We start from the raw sequence: 14,904 nt of genomic DNA on the forward strand, positions 1-14,904 counted from the left end.
GGCGGGTGCTGGAGCACAGAAGCGAGAGGGCGCAGAGAGGGGCGGGCGCGACCCTTAGCCTGAGACAGGACTGCGCAGGGTTATCTGGATTCTCCATCCTTGCGCCTCTGACACGTCCCACCTCTTTAGTCACTCCCTTTTGCGCTCCACCTCTGCCCACGCCCACTGCCACGCCCTGGCCGCACAGCCCTGTGGAAGCAGAGGCGGAAGCTTTGGCATGTGTCCACCCGGGTGGGCGTGAAGACAGGCATGGCGTTTGGAGGGGTGTGACGCGGCCACACACCAGAGCAAGCTTATTTGTGACTGTTTCCACTCTGGGAAAAATTGTCCATCACTTCCGTGACTTTAACAATTTAAGCAGTTACTAGGCTGATAGGTTAAGAAACATCGTTTGTTCTTGTGGTTTTGCATTAATAGTAAGCATGAATATATATCATATATTACATTGCTTTTCTTCTGCTCTGGGGCAGGCTGCACTCTCCTTCCAAACAGCAAAACTGCACAGCCCGTGGACGGCCCTCCCCCCCGCCCCTCTTAACCCTTCCCTTCCTCCCCACCCCTCAGTTCCTATGTTAGGAACCCCCTCCCCCCCAGCTCCCCGTGGTTAAATAGAGAGTGCCACATTCTAAGACTCATGCATCACTGCCTCTTGCTATTGCACACGGTGCAGAGAGAGAGTGGGAGTCTTGTGTGCGTGCCCCGCCCTCTCCCGCCTCTTCCTCGCCTCTCAGATGCCTGTGCTGGTCCCACCGCCCGCTCCCAGCCTCCCCCGTCCCGGACCCGTCACTGGTTGTGGACGTCCTCCCTGCGGACGATCTTGTAGATGATCCAGTAGAACATGTTGAAGATGAGGAAGGCCATGGGGAAGCCGATGCGCGATATTTTGTCAATCTTCTTGGCCCTCTGGATGAAGAGTTTTCGCATCTCCTCCGGGGACTTGGACGGCGCAGGAGCGGGGTTGGTGGTGTTGTTGTTGTTGGCACCCTTGACCGAGATGCCATCCTTGGCCTGTAGACAGGCTGGGCCCATCCCATAGGCAGAGAAGTTGAAGCGGCCCTCTCCGGCCTCATCCTCCTGGAATAGATTCAACATGGGGCTCTACTTAAAATAAGACAGGGGCTGGGCACCCTCCCTGCAAGGCACTCCCCTGGGGCCAGGCCACACCATCTGCCCCCCACCCCCCCATCCCCCGCCTCCCTGCACCACTCCAGGATTCTGAGGCTTTCTGGCTGGCTGGGGAGTTACGCCTTATAGAGGGGCGCCGCTCACGTGCCTTAAACAGATGCAAACCAGGGGATAGAAAGGAGGCATAGGGTCCTGAGACCCGAGTTCACCTGTCAGCTCTGTTACCTTCTAACTGTAGGACCTTAGGCAAGTCACTTTCTTCTGTGAGTCTCAGGGTTTATTTTATTGCATTTTTACCTACAAGTGGGGTTAAGAGTCATCTCACTACCTCAAAGCTTCTTTTGCCCATCAGAGGTCAGAGATGAGTACACACTCTGGATGCTACTTTATTGGAAATCCAGGGGACAATTTGGAGAGATCCCCTGCTTTGCTTCTGTTGCCTCTTTGCCCTCCTCCCCCATTCCCATCCCCAGTTAATATCTTCTTGTGTGTGGGTGGGGGCAAAGGGGCGAATTCTCCAGGAGGGAGCAAGCCTGTGGGCCTCACCTGCATTTCTTAAGCCGGGAAGCCACAGCTTCTTCCCATTTCCATGTCCCCATATCCCTGGCGGTTGTGGCCTCAGACACAGCTCTGGGCCTGTATCAGGTTTTCATTCAAGGCCCTTCATTATTTGTCTCCCACTTACCTTTACAGGCTTTTCTCTCCCTGTGCACACCTGCCAGCATTGTGGCACTTCCTGAGTCATCCCTGTGCACCCCACCTCCCTTAGGCTCACACCAACACGCCTGCTGCCCTGTCCTTCTCATCTCTCCCTTCCTGAGCTAAGTCATCTTGCCTGGACCAGAATCATGGAGCCCCATTGTCTGCTCTCATCGCGTGTAGCTTTGTGTCCTTTCCATGTGAGCTCTGAGGGAGGACCTGTCTGCCTCTCCAGTCTCCTCTGTGCCGTTGTCTCTCCGGCGTCCTGTGCTCCACTCACCCTGAAACATTTCCATGGGGTCGGAAATGCCACGCTTACTCTCTAACTCCGGGCCCCTGCTCCATCTGTCCTCTCTGCCTGGGGCACACTCCCACCTCCAGTCCTGCTTCCAACTCCTTCTCTTCCACTGAATTAATTCTTACTCAGAAGCCTTCCCTGAGCCCAGAAATAGGTTAGGAGTCCCTGCATGTTCTCCATAAGGTCCCTGTACACTGCCTCTCCCGCCTCCTTGAAGCTCTTAACATGTTGTATTCCTTGATTGATGGCTACCTCTCTCATTAGACTGTAAGCTCCGTGAACTCAGAGTTAAGTCTATCACATTCATTGACCCCTCAACACTGAATGAACATACAAACAGGGGATGATCACTTAGCTCAGAAATGGAGAGACGAGAAGGATAAGGGCAGCAGGCATGTTGGTAGTGAGCCTAAGGCAGGGAGTTGGGGATGTGCAGGGGCAACAGAGAAAGTGCATAAATAATAAATGAGAAGATGTCAGCGTAGGTAAAGGTCGGTACTCGCCACCTCCCACAACCACATCAAAATTACAACTAAATTACAGAACAACCATCATTCAGAACCACCTGAAAGCTGGCTGAATGGAAGTCCTACAACTAGAAAAGTAAAAAAGAAAGCATGTTGAGACTGATAGGAGGGGTGGAGGCATGGAATGGGCTGGTCCAGCATCCACGTGTACCATTTTTTCTTTTTTTAAACCCAGAGGGAGATCGTCCCCGCAGAGGCCACTGTGAGAAGCAAGGAGTCCCAGTCCCACACCAGACCCCCCCACCGAGGGTCCCAGAGCTGGGAAGAAAAGTCCTTGTAACTTCAGGCTGTAAAAACCAGCAGGGATTGTGGCTGAGGGACATGGAGGTTTCCCGAGACCTAGGTGTTTCTCTTAAAGGGCGAGGCGTGAACTTACTCAACTCACTTCCTCTGAGCTCCAGCGCCAGGAGGCGTTGGGAGATCTAGACACATACAGGGAGGAACTGGATTGTCTGGCATTGGGGCAGGAACTTGGGGGCAGCTCACAGGGGTCATTGTTCCTGTGCTGAGACTTCCTCTGCCCCAGGGCTGACTGGCAACCAAATCTGAGTCCCCATCAACCTGGAACACACTGCTCCGCCCTGCTGATTCCTGAGACCCCGCTCCATCCAATTTGCAGCCCCACCCAAGCTGTATGCAGCAACTTTTCCATATGAATGGCTTATCTTGGCTCAGGCTTCAGACTTTGCTAATATCTCTCAAACAAGCTGCATTTGGTGTGGGCATGCCCCAAACATCAATGAAAGGCCCAAGATCGGGCACCAGCACCAGCCTGCTTTGCTTCACAGCTAGGCCTCACCTGGGCACTTCCAAACCTGCTACAAATAGGAGGAATTTGCAGATCTCTCTGTAGCTCCTGCCGGGTAGCCTCAGGCAGTGGCTGACTTTGCACCTTCTGGGAGGCCCCAGAGCCAGTGCACCTGGTAGACAGCTTCAGACCTTAGCAGATTACAACTCTACACACCCACAAGCGACACTCAGGGGACAGATTCAGTGAGCACCAAAGCCCCACTGAAGCAATCCTGCTCCATAGGGGTGTCTCCTGCACAGCAGCTCTCCCACTGTAGTCACAGCTAGTCCTCACAGCCAATTGGCCTGGAGGTCAAATCCTCCCAGTGACACCAACAGCAATCAATTGTGAAGATGAGGCTGGAGAGAAGAGTGGGTTCTCTGATCCTCCTGGGGAAGTAGCTATGGACCAGGTGTGGGGCCAGTTTGCTCCCACAGGCTGCACACTCCCCAGTGGCATTTGGTGGCTGACTTTTCAGAGATGGCCTGCCAAATCTTCCTTTATTCAGTCCCTTAGTGAGAGAATCCGCTCATGGGAGGATCTTTCCTGATGGCCCTTTCTTGGACGTAGGAAGCAGAAGCCTGGGATGTGGACATTCTACTCTAAGATCTCACCTTCTGTGGTACAGTTCCCCTCTGGAACCACGCCAACTGAAATAGTGCAGCCCTGCAGGAAACACCAATTAGCATCTCGCAGCCTGCCATGCTTTGGGTTTTTAGCTAGTCATTATCTTGGTGCCATCAGCATTTGCTCCATCAGTTCTGTCTTCGGGTGCAACCTGATAATTTCTGCAGTGTTATCATGGTTGGAAGAGTGACTGCCTGTAGACCCAATCAGGGCCTTTCCCACTGAGAAGGATGGTCCAGCAACACAAGTATCACAAGACAAGGCTGCCACCAGCTGTCCCTCCTCCCTCGGGCAGTGACCCAAAGGCCTACCTTGTGGTGTCTTCGCTTCCTCCTGAACCGGAGCAGCTCTTTGTGCTGCCGAGACACGAAGTTGACAGCAGCATACTCAAGCAAGGCGGAGAACACGAAGAGCAGGCACACCGCCATCCAAATGTCAATGGCTTTCACATAGGACACCTGAGGCAGGGTGGGGGAAGAACACAAGGGAGTGAGGGCAGAGGAGGGTGGGATATTGAGTGTGGTGGAATGTTTTCCGCTGCTCAGTAACTCCTCTCATCCCCCACTGCTGTCCTCTCCTCAGCTGGGATATTAGGGTGGAGGTTACAGAAGAAAAAAAGAAAAACCCACCAAGAAGACTGGGCAGAATATTGGGCACAACAGAACACAGTGCCTGGAAGAGTACTGGCGAGAGGAGGACGGTGGGCCCAGCATTATTATTCAGTGGAACAGAATGCTGTGTTTAGTCTGAGGGAGAAGAAACGGGATGCCACACCTAATGTCAAAGTGGAGAATGCCAGCAAATTGTGCAATAAGAGCTTTAAAAACTCGCTCCTCCATCAAAGCAACAAGAGAACCAGCAAAAATGGTCACAAAAAACTTTTTTCAGAACTCTGGTTATTAGCCATTAGACCAACAGCAATCCTGTGAGCATTTATTTAAGGAAGACAACTGAATCTCAGTGAGAACAGCAAGCTTTATAGTATTTTAAAAAGCAGCTTCATTGAGATATAATTCACATACTGCACAATACACACATTTAAAGTGTTCAATTCCATGATTTTTTATACATTCACAGATAATGTGCAACCATCAGCACAGTCCATTTCAGAATTTATCACCTCAAAAAAACAAAACCAAAAACCTAGTAACTTTTAGCTGTCATCTCCCTATTGCCCCCACTCCCCTACCCCAAGTCCTAAGCAACTAGTAATCCATTCTCTGTCTCTATAGATTTCCCTGTTCTGGACATTTCATATGAATAGAATAATATGTGACCTTTTATGACTAATTTATTTCACTTAGCATAACATTTTCAAGGTTTATCCATATTGTAACATGTATTAGTATTTCATATATATATATATATATATATATATATATATATATATATATATATATACTAGTGGCCCAGTGCATGAAATTCATGCATGGGGAGGGGGTTCCCTCAGCCCAGCCTGTACCATCTCCAATTGGGGAGCCCTTGGGGGATGTCCAACTGTCAGACGTCTTGTGGGATCGGGCCTAAACCGACGGTCGGACATCCCTCTCGCAATCTGGGACCACTGGCTCCTAACTGCTCACCTACCTGCCTGCCTGATCATCCCTAACTGCCTCTGCTTTCCTGCCTGTTGCTCCTAACCCCTCTGCCTGCCTTCCTGATTGCCCCTAACCTCCCTGCCTGCCTGATTGCCCCTAACTGCCCTCCCTTGCCGGCCTGATCTTGCCCCCACTGCCCTCTCCTGCTGGCCTGATCTCGCCCCCAACTGCCCTCTCCTGCTGGCCTGACCACCCATAATGACCTCTGCCTCGGCCCCCACCACCATGGCTTTGTCCAAAAGGAAGTCAGACATCCAGAAGATGGCCGGTCGACCCGGTCTAATTAGCATATTACCCTTTTATTAGTATATATATATATATATATATATATTGTAACATGTATTTTCAGAGAGGAAGGGAGAGGGAGAGAGAGAAAAACATTAATGATGAGAGAGAATCATTGATCATCTGTCTCCTGCATGCCCCACACTGGGGATCAAGCCTGGAACCTGGGCATGTGCCCTGAGTGGGAATTGAACCATGATCCCCTGGTTCAAAGGTCGACGCTCAACCACTAAGCCATGCCGGCCAGGCAGTATTTCATTTTTAATGGCCAAATAATATTCCATTGTATGAATATACCACATTTTGTTGATCCATTCATCAGTTGATGGGCATTTGGGTTGTTTCTACCTTTTGACTATTATGAATAATGCTGCTACAAACATCTGTGTACAAATTTTTGTGTGGACATATGTTTTAATTTCCCTTGGGGCTTTGTGGAGTTTTAAATTGCCCCATTTCTATCCCCTTCCCTCAGCTCCATGCCAGCCTTAAAAACCAATGTCCTGGCAGCTACTGATGGGGCAGAACAGAGTTGGAGCTTGTGCAAAGTTCCATCTCCAGAGGACTGTCATTATTGGACCTAACGGGGGCGGGGGGGGGGGGGCGCTCACTGAAAATTGCTGGCCCAGTGTGAACAGCCTTTCCCTGGGGGCGCTTGATGAAAACAGTGACAACTGTTAAGCATCAGATAACCATTGAGGCAAACAATAGGTTGATCAAAAAGCTTAAACAGAAAAGCTAGGGGTGAGATGTCCATAGGGGGCTTATTCCTAATTCCATAATAATTATTCAATTAATGTTAATTTTTTAGATGTCATAATATCATTGTGATCCCTATTCTTTATTGTCATGATGTGGGTAGCTTTCAAATACTTGAGCAAAAACTGCATCTCTCTACCTACTTCCCTTGCCCATCTACCTATCTATATATAGAGGGACAGAGATGAAGGCAATGAGGCAAAATGCTGACAATTGCAATGCAGGTAAAGGGTGTTATGTGCTCATTGTGTGTTATTTCAGTGTTTCTGTATCAAAACAGAATGTCAAGTGTGGCATTAATTGGACATTATGCAGCACATTGCATTTAGCATGAGGCTGAGGGAGCAGAAGGTGGTGTCTGGCATTGGGAGCAGTGCAGGATGTTGCATCTAGTGTTGGATGGATAAAGCAGAATGTGTCTCCAATGACAGCAGGAATGTAGGCGGAGGCAGTGCCTAGTGTTAGAAGAGAGCACAGCAGAATGGGGCACCCGGCATTCACAGCGAAGGGAGCAGAACCTCGGATCTCAAGCACAGGGGAACGGAGGAGTATGTGGTATTTGGCACTAATAGTAAATGAAGCAGAACATTATGTCTGATGTTACTAGTGAATTAAGCGGAATGTGAGCTCTAGTGTTAATAGTGAAGGGAACAGAATGGTGCATTTACAGTGAGGGTGACTGGAGGAGAGTTAGTGTCTGCTGTCAGTAATGAATGAAGCGGAATGCTGTGCCTGGCCTTGGAAGAATGGAGCAGAATGTTGTGTCTGGCCTAGAATGAATGAAGCAGAATGCCTACCTGGCATTACTAGTAAACGGAGTGAAATCTGTGGTCTAGGGTTAATAGTGAATGGAACAGCATACTATTTAAGAGTTAATAGTGAATGTACTAGAAAGTGGTGTTTAACATTAGAAATATAAGTATCAGATTAAGGTATGTGTAGAGGAGGGTTAACATATCAGGCATAACATATGAGGCTGCTACCTAACAAAGGACCTGCTTGCAAGGCTGGCGCTCGGAGGACATCTGGGAACTTGGATTTGGGGGTTGTTCCCACTTTTCCTAACTGATAAGGGTGCTTGGACTGCTTGTGCAAACAACATGGTTTATGCTGAACATCTGTTTTCCTTCTGGGGGTCTGGAATTTTCTTATGTGCTAGCACCCAGCACCCAGTAAAAACCTTCAATAATGAATCTTTAAAGAAAAATAAGTTTTTTATTGATTTTAGGGAGAGAAAGGGAGAGGAAGAGAGAGAAACATCAATGAGGAGAGAGACTCATTGATAAGCTGCCTCCTGCACGCCCCCTACTGAGAATTGAGCCCACAACCTGGGCATGTGCCCCAACTGGGAATTGAACTGTGATCTCTTGGTTCATGGGTCGAAGCTCAACCACTGAGCCACACTGGCCTGGCCCAATAATGAATCTTAAATGAATCTCTAAACACTTTCTCTTTCTGTCTCTCTGGGCAGAAACATTTCACACTTGTGCTGCCTTTTGTTGCTGGGGTAAGAGGGTGCTCTCTGTGGTCCCTCGTGGGGGGTGGGAGAGAGCAAGGAAGCCTGCCCATGGATTCCTCCAGACTCTGCTCATGTCACTTTCCTTGTCATCTATCTGTGCATCCTGGATATACCACTGTAAGACGTCTGAGCCTTGAGTACAACTATATGCTGAGTCTTTGAGTCCTATCAAGTCCTGAACATGGGGGTGGTCTTGGAGACCCCCAACACAGAGTATCTACATTAATGGTGAAAGGGGTGGAATGTTGTACTCAGCACTAAAAGTGAATGGAGGAATTGAGTGTTAATAGTACATGAAGCAGAATGTGTGTCTAATGTTGGTAGAGAATGGAGTAAAAGGTGTCGGGATTGTATTGAACATAATGTTTCCTTCCTTCCTTCCTTCCTTCCTTCCTTCCTTCCTTCCTTCCTTCCTTCCTTCCTTCCTTCCTTCCTTTTGCGTTTTTTTTTTTTTTAACATAATGTTAAATCTGGAGGAAGCTTTTGGTGAATCAGAGTGCTGGACCCTGACAAGTGTGGTAGATGAAGAAATAGTGACTAATTCCTCGTGCTGTCATTATTGCAGGCAGGGGAGGGAGATGAGTGTCCTCCTGCCTGTCCAGGTGCTCTGTGCGCTTGGGCAGTGGGACTTACCTTGGGCAGGGATGCTCGGGAGCCAGAGCTCTGGGTGGTCATGGTGAGCACGGTGGTGATGCCGAGGCCCACACGAGCTGGTGCAGCATCCATGTTGATCCAGAAGGAAATCCAGGAGAGGATGACAATGAGCAGGCTGGGAATGTACATCTGGATCAGGTAGTAGCCCATCTGTCGCTCCAGGTGGAACCGAGCCTCAATGCAGGTGAATTTACCTGCAAGAAATGATAAAAGTAGCCTACTGGATAGGAACAAGACTTTGAGGTCAGAACAATCTTGTCTATGGAAAATTGGGGATGATGATGAAGATGACAATAATAATAATAAAAAATACCTACCTCACATGTTTACTCATATGGTAACTGTGATGAGAGAATGAGATGGTGCCTATAAAGAACTTAGCACAGTCCTCACACATCATTAGTGCTTGGGAATGTCAGTTGCGATCATCCTCATCCTCACTATTTTGTTGCAAAGAGTGGGCCTAAGTGGACCATTCTCTTTCCTTCTGCCAGTTTTCTTCCCAAAACATGACTTGATCCTGTTAGCTCCCTTTGTAAAACCTTTCTTTCCTTCCTTCTCTCCTCATACAAGAAGGTCCCCATTACCTGCAGGGAAAGTTCAAACTCTTTAGTCTGTCCTTCACAATGGAGCTCTGCCTGCTTTTCCATCCCATGTCCCTCCTTTCTTCACCTTAATCGGGACCACCTACACTCTATCCCTTGCCTTGAGCAGTTCCTCTGACACAGAGGTCCTCCCAATACCAGCTCTTCCTTCTGCCTTAGGAATTGGGTCCATTTTGAGTTAGGTACCCTGCTGCCTGGAATAAAGACTACCTGTATCTCAGCTTTCTTTGTAATGAGCTGGGGCCTAAAGTTTAAGTTACTTGCCCCAGGACTCACAGGAAGAAAGGGTTGGAGCCACTTTAATAAATATACAACCACTAGTAATAAACACAGAGCTCTGTCCATCATGTTGAAGCAATGACTGAATGAATTTTTGAGATGATCTCTGGTCCTGGTGGGGGGTGGGACCTGCGGAGGGTGGCCCCTCACACCTACCTGTGTTGTAATGCTTGGTGCAGTATCTCAAGTCCTTCTCCTCCTTCAGGATAAACTGGGGCAGAGTTAGTCCATCTGCCACCTGCACAGCTCCCTGCTCCTGCCACTCAAAGATGAGGTCATTCATGGTATAGCCAACTGGGATGGGATCAGAAGAAGAAGAAGCAGTCACCACCCAGAAGCACTTATTTGAGGCGTGTCTGGCTTTAGGGTTAGAGAAAGAGGCACCAGGCAGTTGAGGGAACTCATGAAACCATGTTGCTTCCTCCCCGCTCCACATAGGACGTTAAAACTGGTTTAATTGTTTATATTTACCCCACAACCCTTCTCCCTCTCTCCCTACAACTCCCAGCACCCTACCTTAGCGTGTCCTGTTGCCCCTCCCCCTTACCTCCTGGTCAAGTTCAGTTGACATCTGCTATTCCTGCCTGTACACCATCCTTGCAAGCTCCCTCTTTTGCTCACAGCAGACTTTCCTCAGGGGAATGACTCTATGGGGTGCTTTTGTGGTGGGACTATCATTTGGGGGCCAAAGTGTGAGATGCTGACTCAACTAGGCCTTTGTCCCACGACTTTGACCCTTGGGTGAAGTCACAGGAGGCTCAGCGCTTGGCTGGTGCTGATTCTCTCCAGAGGTGTTGCTCTGAGGGGAGGACCCATTAGTCCCTGATGCCTAAATGCTCTGCCCCAGTTTCTGTACTTCTGGTTTCTCATACAAGTCCATGAGGAACCTCCATATCTTTCCATTTAATTCTACTTTTAAAATGCGTCTGATTGCTTTCTGGGTTTACAGTCAAAGAATCCAGCTACCTACCCCAGCTGTTAAAATCCTGGTTCACTTGATCTCCATAAAGCCTTTTCCAATACCGTCCCTCCTTCCCAATCAGAAGGAAGCCCGCTTTCAGCCATGAGGCCACCCTCTTTTCTTCTTCTAATAGAACACTTACCACTCGCTGCCCTGTGTTAGCCAGTCATCTGTCTCCCTGCTGGAGGGAGCATTCCCGTAAGTTCAAGGACCATGTCTTATTCCAGCTATTTCCCCATTACTCCTGGGGAGCATGTTCACGAGGGACAGGGGACAATGCCTCTTTGGAGAATGCTGCTGGCTCCAGGGCTGGGCCTCTGACAATATAAGGGGAGTTATATTTCTGAAGCATTCTCTAAGAGCCAAGCCCCTCATCTGGCCTTTTGAGTTATTGCAGTAACCTCCTGGGGCCCAGCGGTTGGGAGCAGCTGTGTGGGGATTTATGCCAGTCCTGTGGGTAGAGGGGAGACTGGTTCTTTCTAGAGGCCTCACGTGAGGGACTCACAGCTTTCCAGTTGCATGATACATGTCTGGACATCCATGGGGAAATTCTTCAAGTCCATGGGGCAGGCCAGCGTCAGGGTGATTCTGGGGAGAGAAGTGAGTTGAATGATGCTGGGTCCACAGACCAGGGAAGTTGTGCCTCCATGCTAGTTACTACCAGAAGCCACTTAACTTGGAGAGGTCAGGGAAACAACATATGTACATTTCCACACTTCAGATATGTAAATGGGGCAGAGAGAGATGAAGGTCACAGAGAGTCAATAGAACTTCTGTGTTTCTTTGGAGTCTGTGTGGCTCCTAGGGGCCTGCCTTTAGCAAGGTGCCCGAAGACCTGGAGGCTGGGGGCTCTCCCAGCTCTGCTCTTCTGCAGAGGCCTCGGGTAGGAACAAGGCCTGAATGATCCTTTGAGCAGCACAGGCCTCAGGCATTCCCAGGTACACTGGCAGCAGGTGCCGCTAGTGGTTCCTGACTCCCTCCCTTCATACCCGAGGCCCGTGGTCAGCAAAGCCACTCGTGAGCCACATGCGGCTCTTTGGCCCCTTGAGTGTGGCTCTTCCACAAAATACCACGGCCTGGGAGAGTCTATTTTGAAGAAGTGGCGTTAGAAGAAGTTTAAGTTTAAAAAATTTGGCTCTCAAAAGAAATTTCAATCGTTGTACTGTTGATATTTGGCTCTGTTGACTAATGAGTTTGCCGACCACTGCCCTAGGCTCATCAAAAGTTATTTCAAAAGATCCCTAAACAGTTGGTGTCCAAACACAGCTGGCTCACATCTGTGGGCTCCTACTGGTATCAGCTGGGAAGTGGTGGGCATCCCTGGCTTCTGGGCTAGCTGTTTATTCTGGGTTATTCAACCCTTGCAGAGGGCAGCAGCCTCAGACCCAGAGGAAGCCACCTTAACAGAACCCGCTGTCTACAGCTCTGGATGGGATACAGGCTTCTGCTTGAATGGCTTTGCCAACATCTGAGCACCTGCTGCAGGGGATGGAGAAGAAAGAGCCTTAGATCATCAGGCCAACTCCCTCATTTGACAGGTGAGGTGCAGAGGAGGGTAGGTAGGGAGGGACTCGTGTAAGGTCACACAGCAAGCCGATGGCTCAGGCAGGATTTAACCAGGTCTCCCAGCCTTGGGATGCTGAGTGTGGAAGCTGTCTGGCTGGCTTCCCAGCACTGCTGTCCTGAAAGGCACCGACTTGGTTGTGATCACTCAGTGCTGGCACCCTGGCTGCACGTGGTGAGGCACTAGGCCCTGTGTGAACCTCTGCCCTCCAGCTCACACCCACAGCTCCCATGTGGGTCCCTTCAAGCACAAAGTAGAAGCAAGAGGGGGAAAAAGAGAGGGGAAGAGAGGGGGGAGATGAGAGAGAGAAGGGAAGAGGAGGAGGGGGAAAGTGAATGCAGTTGATTTCTGAAGCTAAAACCTCCAAGGTGGGGCAGCCGTCACACTGGGTTAATTTCCTGAAGTTGAATGACCTTGGGAATATCACTTGCTGCTGATTTGTTCCTCTGTCATGCTGCACTGGGGCCTAGGTTCCCAGAGACATGAAACTAGCCTGGCAGCAGCAAGAACCAGGCAGGGTGACCCTCCCTGACCGCCAGCCAGCCACGGCCTTGGTGCCATTTCCTGAGCCCACCACCCTTCCAGTCTGGATGGGCACTGGGTGGGGTGGGCTCCCAGGTTTGGAAGGCATCTGCCTCTGGTTCCTCCCAGCCTGCCCCTCTGTGGTGCTACTTTCCCTGGAGAGATTTCTAAGTCCCCTCTCCCAGCCAGTCTGCTTTTCAGCCACATCCGAGGATTGGGACCTGTGCAGCCTCTCCTATGAGCCTGGACATTTAAAGTTCACCTTCCAGCCCAGTGGTTGAGCATTGACCTAGGAACCAGGAGATCATGGTTCAATTCCCAGTCAGGGCACATGCCCAGGTTGTGAGCTGGATCCCTAGTAGGGTGTGTACAGGAGGCAGCCGATAGATGATCCTCTCTCATCCTTGATGTTTCTATCCGTCTATCTCCCTTCCTCTCTGAAGTCAATACAAATAATTTTTTTTTTAAAAAGCTCACCTTCTAATGGAAATGAAAAGGTTTAGTCCCCTGAGAAATGGGAGGGTGAGGAGGGGGAGTCATTTAGGATCAGTGCTCCCTTTAAGCCCTTTCAAATAAAAACATCTTCATTCAGCAAATATTTGAGTGCCCATTGAATGCCACGCCCCTGTTCTTTAAGGTTCAGAGTGGACATCAGATTAGCTGTGGGAACTTTGCTAAGTACTCAACTTTCAGGCCCTCACTTGTCTAATCTGCAAAATGAGCACAATAAAACCTACTTCATTGGGTTGTGAGGAGGACTAGAAATCATCTGTGTAAAGGACCCAGCCTAGTAAGTACATTTCAGTGAATGGTGATCTGTAAGAATCACATGGACATTAGTCATTTTCTTCATGTCTTGGGGGACAAGATTGGGAATTAGGTGGGGAGGGGTAGCAGGAGACTCTGAAAGCTTGCCTCTGACCAGTATCTGCAGGAAGCTGGGGAAGGGGGCCCAGCTTCCTGGACCCGGAACAAGGTAAGGAGGATGGGAAGCATTTTCAGAAGGGATGGAGCAGCCCTGACTGGTACCTGTGAGCAGTGCCACTCACCGGCAGGCCATTTACGGTGAAGTTGCTGGAATTTTTCAGGTTTTGTGCCTTTGCTCCTGCTATTTTTAAAAATTTTGGTAAGAACATTTAACATGAGATCAGCCCTCTTAACAAGTGTTGAAGCATTCAACACAGTATTGTTAACTATGGCACTGTGTTGTCCAGCAGTTCTCTAGAACTTATGCATCCTGCGTAGCTGCATGCTCCTGCTATCCATCGTTGCCTTTGAATCCTCTTTTTCTTTATCGAAATTCTGGGTAAGGGTTGGGGCCTCACTTCTCCCAGATGCTTCCTGGATCTCCCTGGTTAGAATAAACCACTCGCCCCTACGACTTTGCCCGGTATTTTATTCTTACTCGCTGAGTGTACGTTCTGGGCTGGCTCGGCCCATCTGGCAAAGGTGTCAGGTTGCCAAGGCCCCTTCACCGGTTTGACCCGCCTCTTCTGTCTGCTCCCAGAAGACAATGGGGCAGGGCAGGTGCTGAGGAGGGAGGCGACGGGCCCTGGGCTCACCTGATGCTGTAGAGGACGTTCCCGCTGCGGGAGATCCGGAGCAGCTTGTTGTCCGTGGTGATCTCGTGGAAGTGGGCCCCCTTCTCATTGGCGAAGAACAGGTCCGGTTTCCAGATGGAGTCCAACATGGACGGGTCCAGGTCCAGGGAGTCGTCGGGGTATTCGTTGTAGGCCAGCCGGGGGTCGTTCCACTGCTGCCGCAGGAAGATGTTGACCCTGTAGTCCTGCAGCCAGGGGACAAGGGTTAGGTCCTGGGTGCTTCCAGCCCGTGTCCCCCAAACCCTCTGGAGGATGTGGTTCGAGTGTGGTGGCAGCTTAGTGGGAGTCGGACAAGTCCATGCATCAGGCAAAAACCATCCCAGAATGTTCTCTAACTGCCCCATCGAGTATATTCAACTTGAACTGAGATTATTTAAATGTTATTTTTTTATGAAGTTAAAAAAATATAAAGTTCAGGCTTATCTAATAAGTGCCTGTTTTCATCCTGTTAGATAAGAGATAAAGTTGAAGTCCCCCTTTTATTATCAACC

At 49.6% G+C, this 14,904-nt stretch overlaps 1 protein-coding gene across 2 annotated transcripts in view; it reads right to left on the reverse strand.

Annotated features, from left to right (window-relative positions):
* Positions 1–783: 783 nt before the first annotated feature.
* The window catches only part of GLRA1 (glycine receptor alpha 1), a gene marked incomplete at both ends in the record, with an annotated part of 60,799 nt that continues 46,678 nt past the window's right edge, over positions 784–14,904 (reverse strand). The window contains 6 exons of one of the 2 annotated variants that reach the window (XM_079770357.1): positions 784–1,074; positions 4,378–4,524; positions 8,861–9,075; positions 9,922–10,059; positions 11,232–11,314; positions 14,375–14,598. In XM_079770357.1, coding sequence (XP_079626483.1) covers positions 784–1,074; positions 4,378–4,524; positions 8,861–9,075; positions 9,922–10,059; positions 11,232–11,314; positions 14,375–14,598 — 1,098 coding nt within the window. Of the gene's footprint in view, positions 1,099–4,377; positions 4,525–8,860; positions 9,076–9,921; positions 10,060–11,231; positions 11,315–14,374; positions 14,599–14,904 lie in introns of both variants that reach the window. The other variant, XM_079770356.1, reaches the window with a different exon arrangement.

The sequence above is a fragment of the Cnephaeus nilssonii genome, assembly GCF_951640355.1.
Source record: "Cnephaeus nilssonii genome assembly, chromosome: 5".
NCBI classification, from domain to species: Eukaryota; Metazoa; Chordata; class Mammalia; order Chiroptera; family Vespertilionidae; genus Cnephaeus; species Cnephaeus nilssonii.